The sequence below is a fragment of the Cavia porcellus genome, unplaced genomic scaffold (assembly GCF_034190915.1).
Source record: "Cavia porcellus strain 051 isolate PalLab524CR breed Dunkin Hartley unplaced genomic scaffold, mCavPor4.1 scaffold_4, whole genome shotgun sequence".
Lineage (NCBI taxonomy): Eukaryota > Metazoa > Chordata > Mammalia > Rodentia > Caviidae > Cavia > Cavia porcellus.
In genome coordinates this window covers 69,539,356-69,559,058 of record NW_026947487.1, presented here as the reverse complement: position 1 = coordinate 69,559,058, position 19,703 = coordinate 69,539,356, and the positions used below count along the sequence as shown (strand labels likewise).

Genomic DNA, 19,703 nt, shown 5'->3' with positions numbered 1-19,703 from the left:
TTTTTTAAAAGGAAGGAATCCCACCCCATCACATGTTTTAAGTGTAAATGATTTTTTTAAGAGGTGAAATCATTTACTGGCTGTTCATTTTTTGGTACAACGAGAAAATAGTGGGATTATTGAGTTATGGCAGGCTTTACTGTCTTGGGTGTCAGCTTAACATTCCACAGGTGGTAGTTAGTTTTATATCCTGCAATACAAAGCATACTAAATGGCAATTTTAAGGACCTCATATTACAGTGACACATACCTATGTTTATAGCAACACAACTCATAATAGCTAAATGGAGAATTGCTGGGATCTCTATGCTGATTTCCCTAGTGACTGTACTAGTTTTCACTCCCACCAACAATGTAGAAGGGCTCCATTTTCCACACAGCCTCACTGGCATTTGTATTTGATTTCTCTATGGCCATTCTTTCTGAGGCAAGATGTTACTTTGGAATATGTCTTGGGTATTTTAAATGACTTTTATTGCCATTGTTGTTTTTAGAAGGATTGTTTCCTTAAGAAAACTACTTCCTACTATATTTTGGTCATGGTAGTTCAGTTTGCCTAATTTTGGTAATGTGCTGTGAAAGACCGAAAATTTGAGCATGTGGTATATATGACACGAAATTGTGAATCAGTGGGATATAAGCAACTCTATCAACATTTGAAGATTCTGGTACTTAATCCTCTTACTGAAAATCTGCCTCCAAATTTGACACTGGAAAGTCACTGGAATAACTGAAAAAGAAACAGTACATGGCTTTTTAGACTTTTTGTTATTGTGTGATAAGAGTTGTGTACAAAGTGAAATGTCTATACTGATCTTCAACACAATATAATATCAAATATGGAAGAAAAAAGAAACTGCTTTAAAATGCTACCTGAAATTTTATTTAAGAAAGAAACTTGATTTGAAAACATGACAAATGCATCAGTTTTATCTGGAAAATACTTCCTTTCCTGAGATTAATTTGAACAACTTATTATAATTGATAGAAATGACTTAGTATGATGAGGAAAATCCCCTTGATACTTTATGGAGGGCCCTTTGACTCAGTGATGATAGAAATTTAAAACCAGATCAAGAAGTATGAGGACACAGACAAAGCTTTAATTGAAAAAGAGCAGCTTTCAATGAGAAGAGAAAATGGGGAAAGCAGTTCCAAGGGAGAAGAAAAGTAAAAGGTGCACAACTCTGACAAAGTCAGACCAGCCTGTTCACAGAGCAAAGGGACAGGCTTTTATGGGGCTAAATTCTGGGTCAGGCTAAGCTCTGGTTGATGATTATCTTTGTTGTGGCTCTGGAGAAATCCTTTTCATTTAAAGGGGAATCTGGTTCCCATGGCATGATTACTCCTGCTTGGGTTCAGGGTGTCCTCCCTTCCTATCACAGAATAATTGCTCCCTCTTGAGTGATGGTTTACTGAAATCCCTTTTGAGGGTATCACACTAACCCTCTCGGAAATATGGCACATGGATGCAAGAGAGAGACAAAGAGAGAATGTTCTGCAGTTGATGGGCTCTAGGATGACTCAATGTTCTCTCTGGAACAAAAGGCCTCATCTCCAAAAGCCCATGGCTCTGATTGGTATCAATCAGGGAGGTGGGTGGGGGTCATGGCAGAGTGTGTAGGGAAAAGCAACTGTAGCCATACCAGGAACAGAGGCCTCCAATTGCACAGCACAAATAGTTTGGATGTATGCAAGGCTGGCACCTTTACTGCCAGGAACATACAATTCTTTCTGAGTGCCATGGCCTCAGGTGAGATGTTATCTCACAGTTTAACAATGGAATCACAGGCTCCTGCTCCTGCCTTCTTTCCAGTCATCAACATGGAGGCTATTCTCACCAGCATGTTGCTGCTTTGCTGTTAGTGAGACCACCAAGGCCTAGGCCGGACTCACAATTAAGAAACTGTTTGTTTCAATACAGTCAACTCTACACATCCTGGTAAATAGGGTGAAGGAGAGGTCAGGGACAGGTTGCAACAAGAGCTGTGTTTCTCAGGAGAGAGCAGCGTGGTGGTCTCCCACAGTGGCTGGTCTCATCATAAGGTAATTTGTACACACAGGCTCTCTTGTTCCTGGAATCCAAGATAACTGCAGGTTTAGATACTCCTAGGTGCCACTCCATGTGTTCTGGAACAAGGTACTGTAAAAGGAGGCAGTTGACCATCCTTGCACACTTTGAGAACACTTTCAGTTACTCTTATCGTGGTGTCTTCAGTTTTGAAGAGGAAATGATATATGGAAGGGAAATTTAGGACTAATAAGTAAGTTTTCACACAGAAATTCCTGAAGTCATTAACATGCTATGTGCTGAGCTGATAGAAATCTAATCCAAAGTTTAAAGCCAGACACAAATTGAAGATATAAAAGAAGACAGATAAAGTGAAGGGAAAGATAATGTATTACCCTACTTTTAATTATTCATTGTGCATCTCCAGGTCCAAATGAAGAGTCAGTACTTTTTAGCAAAGGCAGCTTTTAAATCCCTGTCACATTCTGACCCAATAAAGAATCTGTAGTTTTGAAGCACAAAGAAAATGAGGAAGAATCCTTGGCTATCACAGTTTCATCCAAACCTCTGTCATGGAAGTCAACCTGAGCATGAGATTTAGTGAATTTTGTGTTAAACACAATTGTTCCAACTTGCTTTTTCCAAATGTTTCAATGTGTCATTTCGTGCTTCTGATATTAATGGTGTAGCTATGAAGGATGAGATATTGTATATTTATGTCCATTTTCTAAGGGGTAAAAAGTGGACTGAAATTTTTCAGAAGTAAAAATTCAATAGCAAACAGTTTCAAATATTTAAAGCAGATATTACATCTGCCCTGGTTATTTAGAATTCTTCCTGTAGCAGAAGTTCAAGGGAAAAGTAAGACAACAACACTTAAAAGCCATGCCTAACATCCCTCAGAGAACAGTATCCTTGGGAACAGGATAAGAGTGGGAGGAAAACAAGACAAAAGAAGAATAATTCTTTTCAAAACAGAAGATGAGAAAAAAATAATTTGAACAAATAAAAATAAAAGAGCTTTGAAAGCCTTAATGCTACAGTTACTTGATATTTTAAGGTTAGACAAAAATAGCATTTGAAGATAATAAAAGAATTATAATAGTCTGAGTAAGAGGTAAATGATATTGGAAAAAATAAGTATTGGAAATATTCATTGGTCTGAGACTGCTGTACACCAGCAGCTCAACATAAATATTGAATATATTGTAATTAAAACTATAATATAACTTTCATTGTTCTATGTATTGACTATATGTACTACAATATAGCTAGGTCTTTGGTTTTTTTTTTTTCCACTCATTCTAGAGACTTCCAAAAATGGGGTTTCAATGAAGTAGCTTCTGGATTCTTCCTTTAAAGATTGCGCTAAGGGAACATCATTGGAAAAATAAGCAATTAGCATATAAAGTATTTTTTCTTCTCTCTCTTCCACCAGTGGCTCCTTCTCATCTGTCACCTTCCTTCTGGATTGATTGGTTTAACTCTTGATTTTTATCTAACTCTGAAGTCTGTGACTATTCAGGCAATCCTCCAACTTGAGGTATATCAGAAATTTCATAAAAATATTTCTGGAATAAAATAAAAATCACCTAAACAGTGTTCCTAAACATTTTTTCATTATATACTCCCCTTCCTTAAGGAAAATACATTTAAATTAACTAACATTTAAATTAAATTTCTCCTTAAAGGGAGAGATTAAATATTAATAGATCTTGTGGAGTAGAATTGAACTTTGGTAGGCCAGTATTCATGGTAATATCCAAGATGTTTTTAGCCTTCTATGAAGCAGTGTTTGTGCCCATGGAACAATAACTTCTTCCCCTTTGAGAACATATGCTGTAGAATAAGGTTAGAACAGATATCAGCAGTCTGTACCACATTGCTGTGCAAGATGGTATATGGAGGACTGGTGATGCAGATGCCTAAAGAATTTATCAACAATCCTAGAATATAGAAAAGTAAACTTACTGAGATGACAGTATACTGTGAAGAGGTGGTTGGGTTTTTTCTTTTTAAATAAAGGATTAAAGTTGAGGAAAAGTATGTTAGCACCTACTTCAATGTATTTTTTGTTCCTGTTTAATCTTCTGAGAACATCTGCATTTTAGCTAACGTTTTACATCAAAGGTTCAAAATGCTTTGACCTCACATAAGACTATTTACTGGGAGAAAAATTTACTTTTGGTTTATACTGATTTGGTTAGTGTGTTATTAAAGGACTACTTAGAATGTGTTGGACAGGATTACTGTAATGAGAGAGTTTTGCTGCTGAGGATTTTAACTCTTTGCTGCCAATTGATCTCTTCCGGACAAATCAGCAGAACGAAATCATTGATAAGGAAAGGTGGTTATTTCCATAGCTGCTCTGAGCTGCATGGGATATTGTTAGGGACATTTGAGTTTGTCGATCTGTCAGAGGTGTAGGTCTCATGTGAAATTTGAGTGTGAATCCATTGAGTGGCTTCATTAAGGGATGAAGGGCCAACACATTTTTCAGGAAGAGACCAGAATCCTCATCTTGTCATCATTTGAAGAATTTTCTGGGGCCTGGAAGACACAAATTTGACAAGGCAGTTGAGTAGACATAAGTGAAAAAATGAATAGCAGTACAATGGCAACCTGGGGCCCTTTTTATTTAGGTTGTGGCTGGTCCTTTTATATGTGAACATTTTAAGATCTGAATTTTTACTGGCAGGTCTTTTAAACTATACTTCCACTGATTGAAGACAAACATGATTCTTGGCAGAGTCCTTTGTGAGAGTTACTATCAGGCACTCATGGGTGAGAACCCTTCCTTACCAACTCTTGGCTCTATCTACCTTTAAGAGGGCTGATCCAAGTGACTCTTTCATGACATTTGCAGCTGTCATACTTTTTCTTACATTTCTCCTCATCTTGAGGAGAATTTTTCTTGGAAGGCAGCACCGCTCAACAGTTGTTTTCATTGGCCCTCTATTGGAATGCTGTTCCAGTTAATTAAGGTCTTATTTGGTCCCACATTGGAGAGATAGGTTTAGCAATTTAAAGTCAGTTTCATGGCCTTCTTTACCACATTTGAACAAATAACAGGTTTAGAAGGAGTAACTCAATCTAAGTTTATCTAGTGTCCATTGTTAAGTTTAATTTTACCTGTTTTGTAGGTGATAATTAACATCTCAAAACATTGGATTAGATCTCTTTGTTATTTCCATTTTGTAGAAGTTTGAGACACCAGTTACAAAGCTTTAAGGAAAACATAAAGTAAAACTAACCAGAGCAAAATTAGTTTTGAACCAAGATTTTTGTTGTATCCATTATTGCTAAAGATAATCAAAGCAAGAGACAATTTGTTGGTGGTACTTATTAGAAACAGCACTTCCATGAATCTGACTATATACATCAGAGAATAGTCAGAACTATTGATAACAAAAGACTTAGGAAAACCAGAATTTTGATGAGTTTAGTAATTGGTGAGATAATCTATATTATATAGCACTTTAAGATAAAAATCATGATTGACCTATTAGAACTAGGATCTCTTGTTTACAAATACATTAAATAATAGGCAATCTTTTTGATTACCAGCATGGCACTATTTGGGATGGACAATGTTTAGACTTATTTCATAATACAATTAGGAACCCATAAACATGGACTTGAAAAAGTATTATTATATCCTCTCCCTTAAAGAGGAAGGATAGAAGGGAAAAGAAAAAAATGCAAGTTAGATATACCATTAATGTCACTTAGTTCACTGAATAGGAAAGGTTGTGCTAATATTGATTGAAGAAATTTTTATGCCCATATTTTGTACTTGAGTAACTAAAGATAATGATGTGTAATTTATCAACAATTGTTACTTTTTTATTATTTTGTTGTGAAAATTTGTTTTACCTTTTCTCCTTAATATTAACAAATAAAGTAAAAAACAAAAAAAAGAAAAAGTATTATTATAAACAATTTTGGTTTGGGAAGGTGCCAATATGGCAAAATGTCCTTTCTAAACTCTGTACTTCAGAAGAAGGCTTGTATATCTGGCAAACACAAATGTACCCAACAAACAGAGAAGTCAGCAATAACAAGCATTACAGTTTTATAGGAATGTTTATGTATTATAGAAGAGCATTATATATCTATTTAGCTTTTTTACTTTTAAGGTGAAAGTCAGAAGCCTTTATAAGATTTTGACAGTACTGAAAAAATCGAAGGACAGCTTAGATCTCTTAAAAACTCAGAAACCAGGTTTAGTAATCACCTGGTGAGCGTTAGGTGATGGGAGGCAAGTTTGGTGGTGCATGCTTGTAATTCCAGCACTTGGGAGCCTGAGGCAGGAGGATTACATAGAGTTTAAGGCCAGCCTCAACTACACAGTGAGACTATGTCCCAAGAAGCAAACAAAAAACACACACACACACACACACAAACCACAATAAGTGTATCTTGCTTATATAATAGTGAAATGTTTTAGTTAAAGCCAAGAGATATAGACTAGATTTTAAATGATGGAATTGTATAGAGTACAAAGAACAGAAACATCAAAATGTTTTTATCATTTACATTTAAGGACTAGATGTATTTTATTATAAAAGAGAATCTTCACTGTGTGTATTAAACCCACATATTCTTCATCTTGCAAAATTTGTGCATCTACACATACACTCAAGTATGGGCTTAGTTATGTTTGTTTCTGTATCAGGCCAAAGGCTCCTATTTAGGGTAAGTAAATGGGTAAATTTAAGACCAAATGTATAAAGCAATTTAGTTAAGCTGTGTCTATGAGCAGTGGGTGTTATTCTAACAATATTTACTTTTATTGTATCAAGAGACATGATAAACATTTTTTAGGGGTGGGAAGCAGAAAGAAGGGATTGAACCCAGGACTTCCTGCATGGTAGGCAAGTGTTTTACCACTGAACTACATCCCGATCCCTTTTTATTTTTTATTTTGAGACAGAGTTTCATTAAGTTGCCTAGGCTGGCCTTGAACTTGTGATCTTCTTGCCTCAGGAATTGGAATTACAGATGCACGCAACCAAACCTGACATGATGCACATTTATTTGCTAGTTTCTATATGGATTATTAATGTTTAAATAGAGTATTACAGAAATCTTTTGGGAAGAAAAGTGTGGTGACATTCTTACATGGAATATTCTCATTAGCACCACTCCACTAGAGAAGGCAGGCCAGCGAGGCCCAAGTATGAACACAGTACTAGTTCTAGAAGAAGGTAGTAAAAGGCTGGCACTAACCACAGTAAAAACACACTCAGCAGCCTGTCAGGACTCCCTGCTGCGCTTGGGGGGGGGGGGGTTGTGTGAGCGCAGATCCAGCCACTTCCGGGGTCTTCACTGCGCATGCCTACGTGCTTGCGTAGCCAAGAAGGTTCCAGAATCTTTTTCAAGCAGACCTTCCTGCCAAGTACCTAACGCTCACCCTTTTTGTGGTATCGCTGTTGGTACCCACGCTGACCCAGACGCGGGAGAGACGCATCACAGGAGAGGCAGGTAGCATTTGGGCCCTAGGTCTCCCCTTCTGGGTCCCCACACTGTTTATACTGCGGACTGCTGACCAAGAGCGACCGACGGGGAGGCACAAGAGAGGGGGCACGAAGCTGCGGGATTTGAGGCCACGGGGCACAGAGGGCAGGTGTCCCGGGCAGAGCTTGGTGAAGACACAAAGATGGGTGGCTGCATTAGTCAGGGTGGGGATGCCTTTGCACAGGAGAAGGGCTGCTGCAGTGGGCTTTGCCTCCGAGTGCATGGCATGGGCTGGGCTGGGGAGTGGAGGCCTGTGAAGACGGGTGGTTCTGGGGCAAGGACCGCCTGCCTCTGCTAGTCCATAAGGAAGGAGAAAATCTCATTAAGTCTCCATTTATGGCTACACAGGGCTTTTAGGAGAAACAGAAACCTGGCCGTCTTTGACTGACCTGGGAAAGCAGCCAAGGATTGTCACGACTGGTAAAATCAACAGACAGTTACTAATTCCCTTTTGGACAAGAGTGTTTACCTTCTCTGGCCATGAAAAATTTCAGTTCCCTATCTCTGAGCAACTGAATAATGATGTAACTATGCTCCAAGAACCTGTACTTAGTTTTCACATGTGTTGTCCAGCCTCCCCCAGCGGCTTTTTGGTTATGGAATCTTTAATTAGGTACATACTGTGACTGATTATATCATTGTGAAGATGGTAGGCTTCCTTTAACTCGTGAGAGGGGAAGTTTCTCTCATATTGAAAGTTCCAGGCTTGTTAATTTCTCATGATGTGAACTTCCCCTCCTTTTGACAGCTATTACTGCTATTAAAAGATGCTGACTTGAAAAGGGTCTACTTCTTGAAAGTCTCAAAAACCCCAATTTAGATTCGGATTCTTTGTCTTTTCTCCCCGTTTGGGAATTCATTCCTTGCATTCAAAATATCAGTGTGGTAAGGAATAACAAGCAAAACATAAATTTGTGGGGATTTTATATCCTATGTTGCTTCTCAGATCAATAAGAATAAGTTCCTTCTTCATCACTCTGATCTCTTGGTTTATATTTCTAATATAAAGTTTGAGGACTGAGTTATAATTGTTAATAATTGATTTTGAGTGAGAATGTCAAGGCATCATTTTAAGGACATTTTAGTAAAAGTGATCGGTAACACCATTTGTGTTTTTATTTTTGGCAAGTCAGTTTACAATCTGATGACATAAGATTATAGTTAAGAAACTGCTGCCTAACCTGAAGACAAATGATTTTGAACAGAGAGAACAAATTTTTATTTTTAAAATAGCCATATCTAAGTGATTTGTTGTAAAATTGTTTAACTCTGCAGAGAAGTCTATAACTCTGGCCAATGGGCTCTAACACAACTGTTTGAAGTAGATCTGAAAGGGAGCCTTAGTTGAAGCTTGAAATATATTCTGAGCAAAAGGCATGAAATGTATGCTCAATTTCAGAAAATGTAAGTACTTTGGCAAAGGTGAGGGTAGTAGTGATTTAAAAGTTTAGTGACATATTTTGAATGTAGATTATGCTACACATAGTAAAGATCAAATTAGTATAGAAAATTGAAAATATAGTTAGTTGAGTGATAATGAAGGAGGGGTGGTAAATGAGGCTAGACTTATTTCAGGAGGATGAAGGGCCTTGTAAATTTCTAAAGTAAGAGACATCCAGGGATTTTTTAACCAATAGAGTGACATACAGACATGTATGTGTATGTGCACACATATATATGTACATCTAACATTTGTCATTGAACACAGTATTAAATCATATAATTTCCTTATCTATTTAGTTTATATATTTTTAAAATGTCTTCACATTTCTAGTGTGTTCTCAGTAGAGGGCATTTGAATTTCTAGTCTTTCAGTAATACAGTAGTGCTTTTATTTCTTAAAATTGTACTATATTGATGCCAGATGAAATGATGCATGCTTCAACTAATTTAAGAGATTAGGAAGAAAAGGGACATGAGAAGGCACGAAGAAGAAATTCTGCCACTGTGAAGTATTTCTCTGTCCTAACTATGGCTCCCACTATAATTGTGATATACTACATTCCTTTTTTTTGCATATCAGAATGTGATAATTATTTTTCCATTTTGCTAAGTGAATTCTCTTGATACGAGTGAAGATATTTTATAATTGGAAATATTCTAGAGCTTTCTTGCTTTGATTCTTTCTTTCTTTCTTTCTTTCTTTCTTTCTTTCTTTCTTTCTTTCTTTCTTTCTTTCTTTGTTTCTTTCTTTCTTTTGTAATAGGGTTTGAACCCAGGGCCTTCACCCTGAGTTACATCCTAGCCCTTTTTATTTTTATTTTTAAATTTTGAAACACAGTCTCACTTAGTTGTCCAGGCTGAACAATGATCTTCTTGTCTCCAGACTTTTGGAGTTACAGCATTACTACTACCCCTGGCCACTTTACCTTTTTAATATAGAGGATACATTAAAAAATAAACTGTGTAGGTACAGATTGAAGAATACCCTTTCATCTATCTGAGCCATCCCAAATTTTATGTCAGTTATTTCTTTGGCTTTTTCATATCTTACTCCTAAGAACAATGTTCAGTTTTCCTGGCTTAATTTACAGAAATGGAAGTATGCTTCATGTTCTTTACAGTGAAACACTTTTTTGTGCAAGATTGATTTTAAGATTCATTTATGTTGATATATACTTCATTTATTTTCACTGTTGTGTCTTTCATCAAACAAATAGTATCGACACTTGGATTGCTTCAGATTTTTGTTAACTGTGAACAATGCTGAAAAATGTCATCAAAATATTCTTATACATGTCATATGTCACAGTTAAAGGAATTTATCTGTGGTCTATACATAGCAGTAGTATTACTGGGATATAGGGAATATGACCCAGTAAGGTAAGATGTCAAACTTTTTGAAAGTAGTTATTTTTCTTTCACCTTCAGTAGAAGGACATTCTCATTTCTCTGCATCTTTACTGACAATTGGTATTACCCAAGGTAAAATTTCTTGCCAGTGTATCAGTGTTAAATGGTATCCTACAGTAATATGAATGTGTAGTTCCTTTTTTACAAATGAGGTTGTTCATTATTTTATGTTAGGAGTTTGTATCTTTTTCTTCTGTAAACTTTTTATACATTTCTGTTTCATGTTTTTCAAGTCTTTTTTTTAGCCATGATAATTTTTTATGTATTTTAGATATTAGTAATTTGTCAAAGGAGATGAGCAAGAAGTAGTATAGAATTACTTGTAGATTTCTGGTTTGGGGAACTGACTGTATGCTAGGACAATTAAACTAAGACTTAGAGTAGGAGAAAGAGAAGGAAATTACTTTTAGATACTTCAAAAATTGAAGTTCTTGTAGAATAGTGGTGGCAAACCTATGGCATGCGTGCTGCAGTGGTCTATTTCTTATCATTGAAAGCTCTAAAAAGTTCATCATTGCTGCAGTAGAATATTCAGGTTGAGATGGATAACAAAAAGCTCAGACCAAGTTCTCTTATGCCATATCAATCACATAGAAATCTTATGTGATAGGCCATTCAGAGGACTAAATTGATCTAGTGTCCACTATTGATACCTATCCCAACTTCTCCAGGCCAAGCTTATATAAAATAGAATCTAAGCTTCTTATAAAATAATGTCAAATGACGCACATAACACTTTGTCTTAGTTATAATTAATTTATTATCTTTTTTGTCTCTCAGTAGTTAATCATTTCTAATATTTCCAGCACAGCACATAATTTTTATTTTGAAAACCATTTAGCACATACAAAACATTTATCTAGATTTAAAAATTTCTCCAATTACTCATTTTTCTTATTTATACAAGTTGGTTCATATACAATGAAAACAGTATAAGAAACACAAAAAATTCTATTTTGTACAGTCTTTCATTAAATAGTATTTACAAATACACTTTCAGACATATTTAGCTTCCTGTAGGTATTTGGAATTGTATGTATATAATTACTGAAGAATATGAGTCCTTGGGAGGATGACAGTAGAAGCTAATAAAGATTGTTCTTAAAGAGAGGATGGCAGTAGACTACAGATTGGTCTTTAAAAAATAGATTATCACTCTGATTGTATACCTTTTAGCTACTTGAGAGTCAAAGAAGTCTGATAAATCAAGAAGTAAAACATTCCTTAAGAACCCTTAGAAAATAGAAAAGGTGAGGAAAGAGTCAATAGCAGTGTTAGGATTTGGCACACTTATTAAGAATGTAGCACCTTGGCATAGCTTATAGTATAGTGCCAGGACAGAGTTAATACTGGTTATTAGAACTTTTAGTAATACAACTAGTAACACTATTACTAGAGATATTATCAGCTCAGGATCATGACACACACATTCTCACAGGAGTGCTAGCAGCTAATTTGGTGACTGGTTGGTCACCTTTCAGAAAAACTACAAATCAGAGACAATAAGAAGTTGACATAGACTCTGTAGGGAAGTACAGAAGCAGCATCTCTGGGATCCATCTTTATCAGCACTGCAGTGATTTTGCTTCTGTCTGGTTTTAAGATCTTTTAGACCTGTAAGAAGAGAAAAGATACATAGAAGCTTGAAACTCAGACTCCAGCTTCTGTTTGGGTTCTACTTGACATACTGAGTTCAAAGCCCAAAGAGCCTCCGATAGAGGGTTTGATGAACTTCCTGCTGCTACAAAGTCATTGTAGATTATAAGGGCTTTTGGACAGAAAGAGCTTGGGGGAAACTTTGATAGTTATAGCTTGCCGTAAGTTTGAAGAGACATAACAAAATGAGTATATGATCATAATATGATCATATGGTTAACTTTTAGACAGGTAATCAGAGTGATTTAGACACCACACAAAATGACACTTCAGTATGTATGTAAATAGAGGTAAAAAAGGGCACGGTGGTAACTTTTAAGTCAGTGATCTTTCTGCAAACCCCATGCAATATTTCTAACTTCTCCAGATTGCCATTTCTGAAAAGTTCTGAAAACAACACCAAATTTACCTTTCTTTTCTAACTGCTTTCAGTAAATTCTTAATGACCTTAGATTCTGGATCCAGACATCTCTTCTCCCCATTCATTTTCATTGTGGCACTATGGAAATAAATCAAAGTAAAAATATTTAAGACAATATTGTGCCAGCAAAACAGATAGAGTACATAGTTCTAAAGCCAGACATTTAAATTTTACTCTATATTTTCTTTTGCTATACATTAGTTTTATGTCATCATAAACACTTCAACTGAGCTTTTATGATTATTATCACATATTTAATATATTATTATAACCAGGGAAGTGATTATTAAATGAGATTTTACTTACATGATCTCAACTCGTGGGCAAGATTGACTTGCAGGAATAATTTCAAGTTTCTTGAAGGACTTTGGATTAACAGGTTGAGTACTAGTCTCGATGCAGGTGCAGCGTATTGTTCTGGAATGAGGTATTCCTGTAGGAAGAAGAAAACAAGGTAGAACAGGGAAGGTTAAGACAGTGTTCCATTAGATGTGGACTAGGTAATATTTGGTAGGACCAATACTCCCATATTGTCACTATTCAATATGAGGAGAAATATATCTTATTATAACACAGGTCCGTATGTGCAAGAAGGGAACTGCAACTTGTGATCAGTTACTTAGTTATGAAATTATCTGTCTTAGCCTCTTTTATTCCTTCACATTTTTTTTGTTTTTCTCTCTTTTCTCATCTTTCCTCCTTTTATTCTACTTGTTTTTCTGACTTCATTTGTACTAGCAGAAGGAATCTCCAGTCATTTTCTTCTGTTTATAAACACACAATGAAACTTGCAAATATATTACTGGTATTTTTAGAATTTATATACAGTCTTGTTTTCTCATTTTGTAAGCTAAATATCCCTTGATGTTCCTTACCTTGAGTCCCACTCAGAGTCAGAAAGATGAGGCAGAAAATAAGAATAGTGTTGTGGTTCATGATGTGAGACTAGAGGTTCTTCTGTAGTAGATGCAGAATCTGTCTCAGCAGTTGAGGAGTGTCTTAGAAAGCATGGGCTAGTAAACGGCATTTATATGTAAAAGCACTTTCCCTCCCTAGCTCTGATTGGATAATGTGACTGTCAGCTCAGCAAAATCTGCTAGCTGTACTTTGGGGAAGTCCCAAATTGCAAAATCAAATGTATTACTTGTATTTATTATGGCTTTCAAGTTACGGAACTTCCCTCTGTCCTCTTTTAAATGAGAATGAGTTAGGTTTCACTTTCCAAAACATGAACTGTTTCTTGAAAATCAGAACTTTATTGCATGCATGGTAATTTTTAAATGAAACTTTCTTATCTTTCATCTCCTGTAAAATGCCAAGTTAATCTTTGTCAGAGTGCTAGTTTTTTAAAATTTTATTTTAAAGAGAAAATATAAAAATTTCAAAACACAAGAATTAGGGGGTAACAATGGCTAATCCATTGCATAGTGTTATCTTTACTCAGAGTATATAACTGCATTTAATTGCCCAAATAATATTAGCACAAACCTTTCTTTTCAATGAACTAAGAGAAATTAATAGTATAACTACTTTAACTATCTTTTATATATACATATAATACACATATAACATGTATAATTTCTTTCCTATTTTTAAATAGTGCACCCTAATGTTGTGCTTTGCATCCATTTTACTTGCAGCATTAAGGCATGAGTAGAAATAATTTACATAGCTTGGTATATATTACAGATATGTTATGCCTCATCATTTTCCCCCTATAATCACCCTGTGAAGAAGGTAGTAGATATTTTCATTTCATAGATCTATGAGGTTTAATGATTGTATTAGGTTGCACAAATGTTGCCATCCATTTATTATAGTTACAAAGCATTTTCTCGATATTTTTAAGCTTTCATAGTTGCTTTTGGAGGTTTTTTAAAATATATTTTTTGAGGCTGCCCTTAAGCTCACTGTGTAGTTGGGGCTGGCCTCAAACTTGTGGCAGTCTTCCTGCCTCAGCCTCAAGAGTGCTGGGATTACAGGTGTGTTCTACCACACCTGGCTTTAAAAATATTTTTAATATTAGGGCAATGTTTCATCTTTTATAGGTAAGTCTAACTTTTGGTAACAGCAAATTATATCTGATTGTTAGCTGTTTTTGCTGGGCAGTGCCCCTTGATCAATTCTATAAAGTAATATAATTGGTCTTCATAGGTGGTGCCAAATAATATGGAACTGAAAGATTTCAAAGAATTGTACTTTGACAATTCATAACATGTATAAAATAAGTGAATAACCTCTATATAACTCTTTTGAGAGAGATCATTACTTATTTGGATATCTAATTCCTGTTGCACTTCTGATTCATGTTTTACAGTGAATCCCTAAATGACAATGACATAAGATGACACCTACAGTGACTTGAGAAAAGGAGTCATAGCTATAAGAGGATTATTGTGGAAAGTGAAGTGTATTTTTAAGGAAATAAATTTAAAAGGAATTATATAATTGGAGTAGAAACCGACTTTGGTAGAACAACTTGAGCAGGAGGAAAACAGGTTGATTTAATATGGAATTCAGTTCCAGAAGATAGTCTAATGTAAAACAAAGAAGAAATTTATCAGTGGTTGAGATAGCGATGTAACTGAAATCATCACAGTTAAAACTGGGTGATAAATTGAGACAAAACTTAGTTTTTTAGCACTCAGTAGTACTTGACTGATTACCATAGTAGGTGGAAACAGTAGAAAGCATGTGATATCCTTTGTAGTGGAACAAGTATTGGATTTGACAGTTTAAATTTAATAGTATCCAAGGAATGTTGTACTGTATAATCATTGGTCATGTTCTTTATAAGTGAAGTGACATCAAGGGATTTAAAATGAGATACTGTAACAAATGCAGGCATAACTCTGTAGTAGAATAGTGAGGATGTTGATATTTCAAGCTTAGAAAATTTTAAAATAATAAAAATCTGTCATTTGCAGCAACACGAATGGAACTGATGATTATCATATTAAGTGAACCAAGCAAGACACAGACAATATCACATATTCTCACTCATTTGTGGAAAATGATAAGCCAGCCTTGAAGAAGAATGGAATGGAATGTTGGTCAGTAGTTACTGGGAAGGATGAGATGGTAGCAGAAAGATTTCAGTAATAGTACCAGACACACAGAATAAAGGAGTTATTCCTGGTTCTTCTTTAGCAGTAGAGTAACTACTGGGTAAAACAATACATTTTATATTTCTAAATGACTTCAAAAAAGTGCAAAATCCCTAATACATAAAAGTGATTAATGATTGAAGAGAGGGAAATGCTTGTTACCTTGATTTGCTGATTAATAAATATTATATAAACATTGAATTGCCATTTGCCCCATAAAGATGTATAACTTTTTTAAAAAAGGAATTAAATATCTAGAAAAAGTTTAAAATGGAATTGTCATATGCTGAATTTTATACCAAAATGAAAAGTGTAATTTCAGAACTCTGGGAGATTGCAAGCTTAAGCTCAGTTTGAGCAATTTAGTGACCTAGAAAAACCCTTATCTCGAAATTTAAAAAAAAATATTTTTTTGCTTTTTTGAGACAGGATCTCACTATGCAGTTCAAGCTGGCCTTGAGCTCACTTTGCAGCCCAGGCTGGTCTCAAACTTGCAACAATCCTCCTGCTTCAGCCTCCTTAGTGCTGGAATTGCAGGCATGCACACTACGCCCAGCTAAAAGTAAAACTTTTTAGAAAGGGGTGGGGATATAGTTCATCACAAAAGACTCTTAGTTCAATCTGCAGTATCACAACCAAAAAAGAAAAGGAAAGGCTATATATATGTGTATAATATATATATATATATATATATATATATATATATATATATATATACACACACACACACACACACAAATATGTTACTTAGTAAACAATTACACAGAGGTAGTTATTCACATATAGTATTTTTAAGAAGTAATGTTTCTCAAGGAAATAGGATGGGTGAAAAAGGGCAGAAGAGAAAAGGGAAAGAAATGCAAGTCAAGTTTACTGAGTTGACCTGGTTCATTAAAAGGAAAGTTTGTACTAATACCAATTGGAGAAATTTTTATGCCCGTATCCTGTATTATGAGCAACTACTTTAAAGGTAATAACATGAAATGTATTAACTATTGTTATTCTCCTATTATTTTGTTATGAAATTTTGTTTTACTTTTCTCCATTAAAAAAATGGTTTTCTCCCCTAAAACAGATCATATTGAGTTGGATTCTGTATTACATTATATTAAGCATTATATGCATACCCTGGAGTTTTTGTGACTAAGGAAAAAGACATTTGTTTCTTACTATAGTCTGAAATTTATATTCTAATCTTGTTAAATACATTAATTTGTACTGAAGAAGTGAATTTTTTTTTTGTCTTTTTTCTTTTTACTGGTACCAGAGATCGAACTCACAACTGCCTGCTTGCAAGGCAGGTGCTTATGCCGCTGAGCTAAATCCCCAGCCCCTGAAGAAGTGAATTTTATTGCAAATTAAAAATCACCTCAAGTTTTAGATATGCAACATTTTGTTATTTCTGTTGCTAGACAACTCCCAAGTCTTATCACCATCCTGAATGTTTTTCTTTTAGTACAAATATAAATATCTTCCCCATTTTTGATATTTTTAATTGTTTTTCCTTTTGGATTCATTATAACGTCTTTGTCTCTAAAAATTTTAGTCTTAAAATCTATTTTGTTAGTGTAGCTGGTTGGCTTTCTTTTTTTCATCATTAGCATGACATATCTTTCTCAGTTCTTTCACTTTCAATCGCTTTGAGTCTACAAACTATACCTCATATATGTATATAGTTGAATGATACAGAAATCCATTCTGCCCATCTATCTTTTATTTGCAGTGTTCAGTGTATTTACACTTCATATAATTAATGATACAGTAGGTCTTAACATCTACCATTTTACTATTTGTTTTCTATGTCTTGTTTCTTTTCTTTATTCCATTGCTATCTTCTTTTGTATAAAATGCATATTATCTAGTACATTATTTTAACTTCCTTGTTTCTTTTTAAAATTAACACATTAACATGTAAAATTAAGTGATATTTAATAGTTTCAAAGCTTTGTATAATCATTACGAAATCAATTTTAGAACATTTTCATTACCACAGAAAGAAACTCCATATTCCTTAGTTGTTACTTGACAGTGTCGCACTCTTCTCAACCTTTCTACTCTTCACAGCCCTGCAACAATGAATCCACTCTCTCTATAAATTTGCCTGTTAGGGAGATTTCACGTGAATTTAATCCTTTCACCTCATTTTACCTCTGACGTAGCCACTCATCCAATTTTTTTCACCTTAGATGGGTTTTGACTGTTTTAGAACTTCATATAAATGGAATAATTTCATTAGTGTATGCTTTTATGCAAGACATCTCTTTGTGTTTTACAGATTCATCTATGTATAGTAGTTGCATGAACCCTTTGTTCCTCTCTAAGCTACATTGGTTTGTTTCTTGTTGATGGACACTTTGACTGTTTTCAGGTTTCAGTTATATATAAGGCTGAAGATTGAAGATTTTTTTTGTATAAATATTTGATGGGGGGGGAGCCAGGGCTATTGCTCAGTTGGCACAGTGCCTACCTGGCAAGCATGAAGTCATGAATTCAATTCCTAGTACCAAAAAAAAAAAAATCAAATGATTCTGATCAAATAATTTGCTGAAGATTTAGCTCAGTGGCTCAAGCACTTGCCTAGTAAATGCAAGGTCATAAGTTTGATCCCTGATACCAAAAAAAAAATTTTTTTTTGATGGGGAGGCATAGGCCTTAATTTTGGGTCCATATTTAGCAGTAGAACAGAGTCGTATTCTAAATACATAAATTATAGTGTTAATACTCTGCTTAACATTTTCCAGAAACTTTTATTTATATTTAGAATAAAATCCAAAATTTTAATTAACCTATTTTACTACCTTCGCTGTGATTAGGCTGCTTCCTGTATGTCTAGCTTCATCTCACATTAAACTATTCATTACACGTCAGTCACAGTGACCATTACATTGGTACTTTTCTTATTTAGAATCCTTTTCTCTATTTGGGATCCTTTTCTTTATTTGGAGTCCTGTTCTTTGCATGGGCGGTTCTTCATGAACTTTTAGATTTTAGCTAGATTGTATATTCTATTCCTCCCCAATTTGAAGCATTCATGACCCTACTTTAATTCTCTCCAACGTTTCTTACCATCAGCTATTTGTTTCCGTTATTTATTTAATATCTATTTCTCTACACTGTACTGTAAATCCCAAGAGGGTAGGGATCAGTTTTTTTTTTTTTTTCTTATTCACAGTTGTATGCCCAGCAATGAGAGTATTATCTGGCATATTGGAGGAATTCAATAAATAGCTGGACTGATGAATGGATGAATGGATGGGTGGATGGATGAATTTTACAGGCTTTAGGTAGTAGCATAGACAGGTGTGATAGTGCCTGCGCTACATAGTTCAAGGCCAGCTAGAACAACATAGTGAAATTTTGTTTTAAAAAACAAAACAAAAATCACAACATAAATAATAAGAGTTGTATTTCTTCAAAAAGAATTGGATCATCAGATTTTGACACTTGGATATATTTTCCCTAACCTTAGGAACCAAGTTTTAGTTAAGATTATAATTTCCATAGAAGTTATTAAAGATATTTTCAGCTAACTATAGGTCAGAATCTTCATTTCAACAACTCTGGTGCATGTAAATAGTATTTCTTAATTACTTGTCAGTATCTTAATTATGCATGGAATGAATGAAGGAATAGAGCTCTCAGCACGTATTAAATATGTGGCTTTAGGTGGTCTTAAAAGAAGGAAAGAGAATTGGAATTCTTATAAATGTTTGTGTACTTCATTTAGGGAACTAAGTTAACAGGATCAGAGAACCTGGAAATTTGAATTAGTAATCAGTATTTTACCTCATGAGAATAAAATGAAGCAATCCTTTTCTTGTTTTGAATGGGGCCTACTAAGGACAAAAACTTCATAAATATGCTCGATGTGGAAAGTCAGGGAAAAAAATCAAAGTTTCATATATAGACAGTAACAGACCCACTATAATTTGTTTCTCTAGTATCCAACTGTATATGGGTTATTTGAATAAAAATCTAACTCTTTTTAGGTTTTTATTCAGTTCTTGTAAGGCTGTTGGTATATTCACTCTCCTAGTATTCACTGGTCTGAATCTAGTTTTGAAAGAAAATGAGAGTTAAGGAAATGTCCCATTTTAGTTTCAGTTTCAGCTGCCATTAATGTAAGTGTCTGATT

General features: G+C 34.8%; 2 protein-coding genes across 3 annotated transcripts in view; one reads left to right on the top strand and one right to left on the bottom strand.

Annotated features, from left to right (window-relative positions):
• The first annotated feature begins 7,400 nt into the window (after window positions 1-7,400).
• Art3 (ADP-ribosyltransferase 3 (inactive)) overlaps window positions 7,401-19,703 on the top strand; it is a 145,589-nt gene continuing 133,286 nt past the window's right edge. The window contains exons 1-2 of one of the 2 annotated variants that reach the window (XM_063247244.1): window positions 7,406-7,498; window positions 7,880-7,951. The gene's annotated coding sequence lies outside the window, so the exon portion shown is untranslated. Of the gene's footprint in view, window positions 7,499-7,879; window positions 7,952-19,703 lie in introns of both variants that reach the window. The other variant, XM_063247243.1, reaches the window with a different exon arrangement.
• Cxcl10 (C-X-C motif chemokine ligand 10) lies at window positions 11,121-13,481 on the bottom strand. Its single transcript, XM_003477649.5, has 4 exons — window positions 13,337-13,481; window positions 12,768-12,894; window positions 12,450-12,539; window positions 11,121-11,998 (listed from the first exon to the last, which is right to left on the bottom strand). The coding sequence occupies exons 1-4, from the start codon at window positions 13,395-13,397 to the stop codon at window positions 11,983-11,985; spliced, it is 294 nt and encodes a 97-aa protein (XP_003477697.2). The 5' UTR covers window positions 13,398-13,481; the 3' UTR covers window positions 11,121-11,982.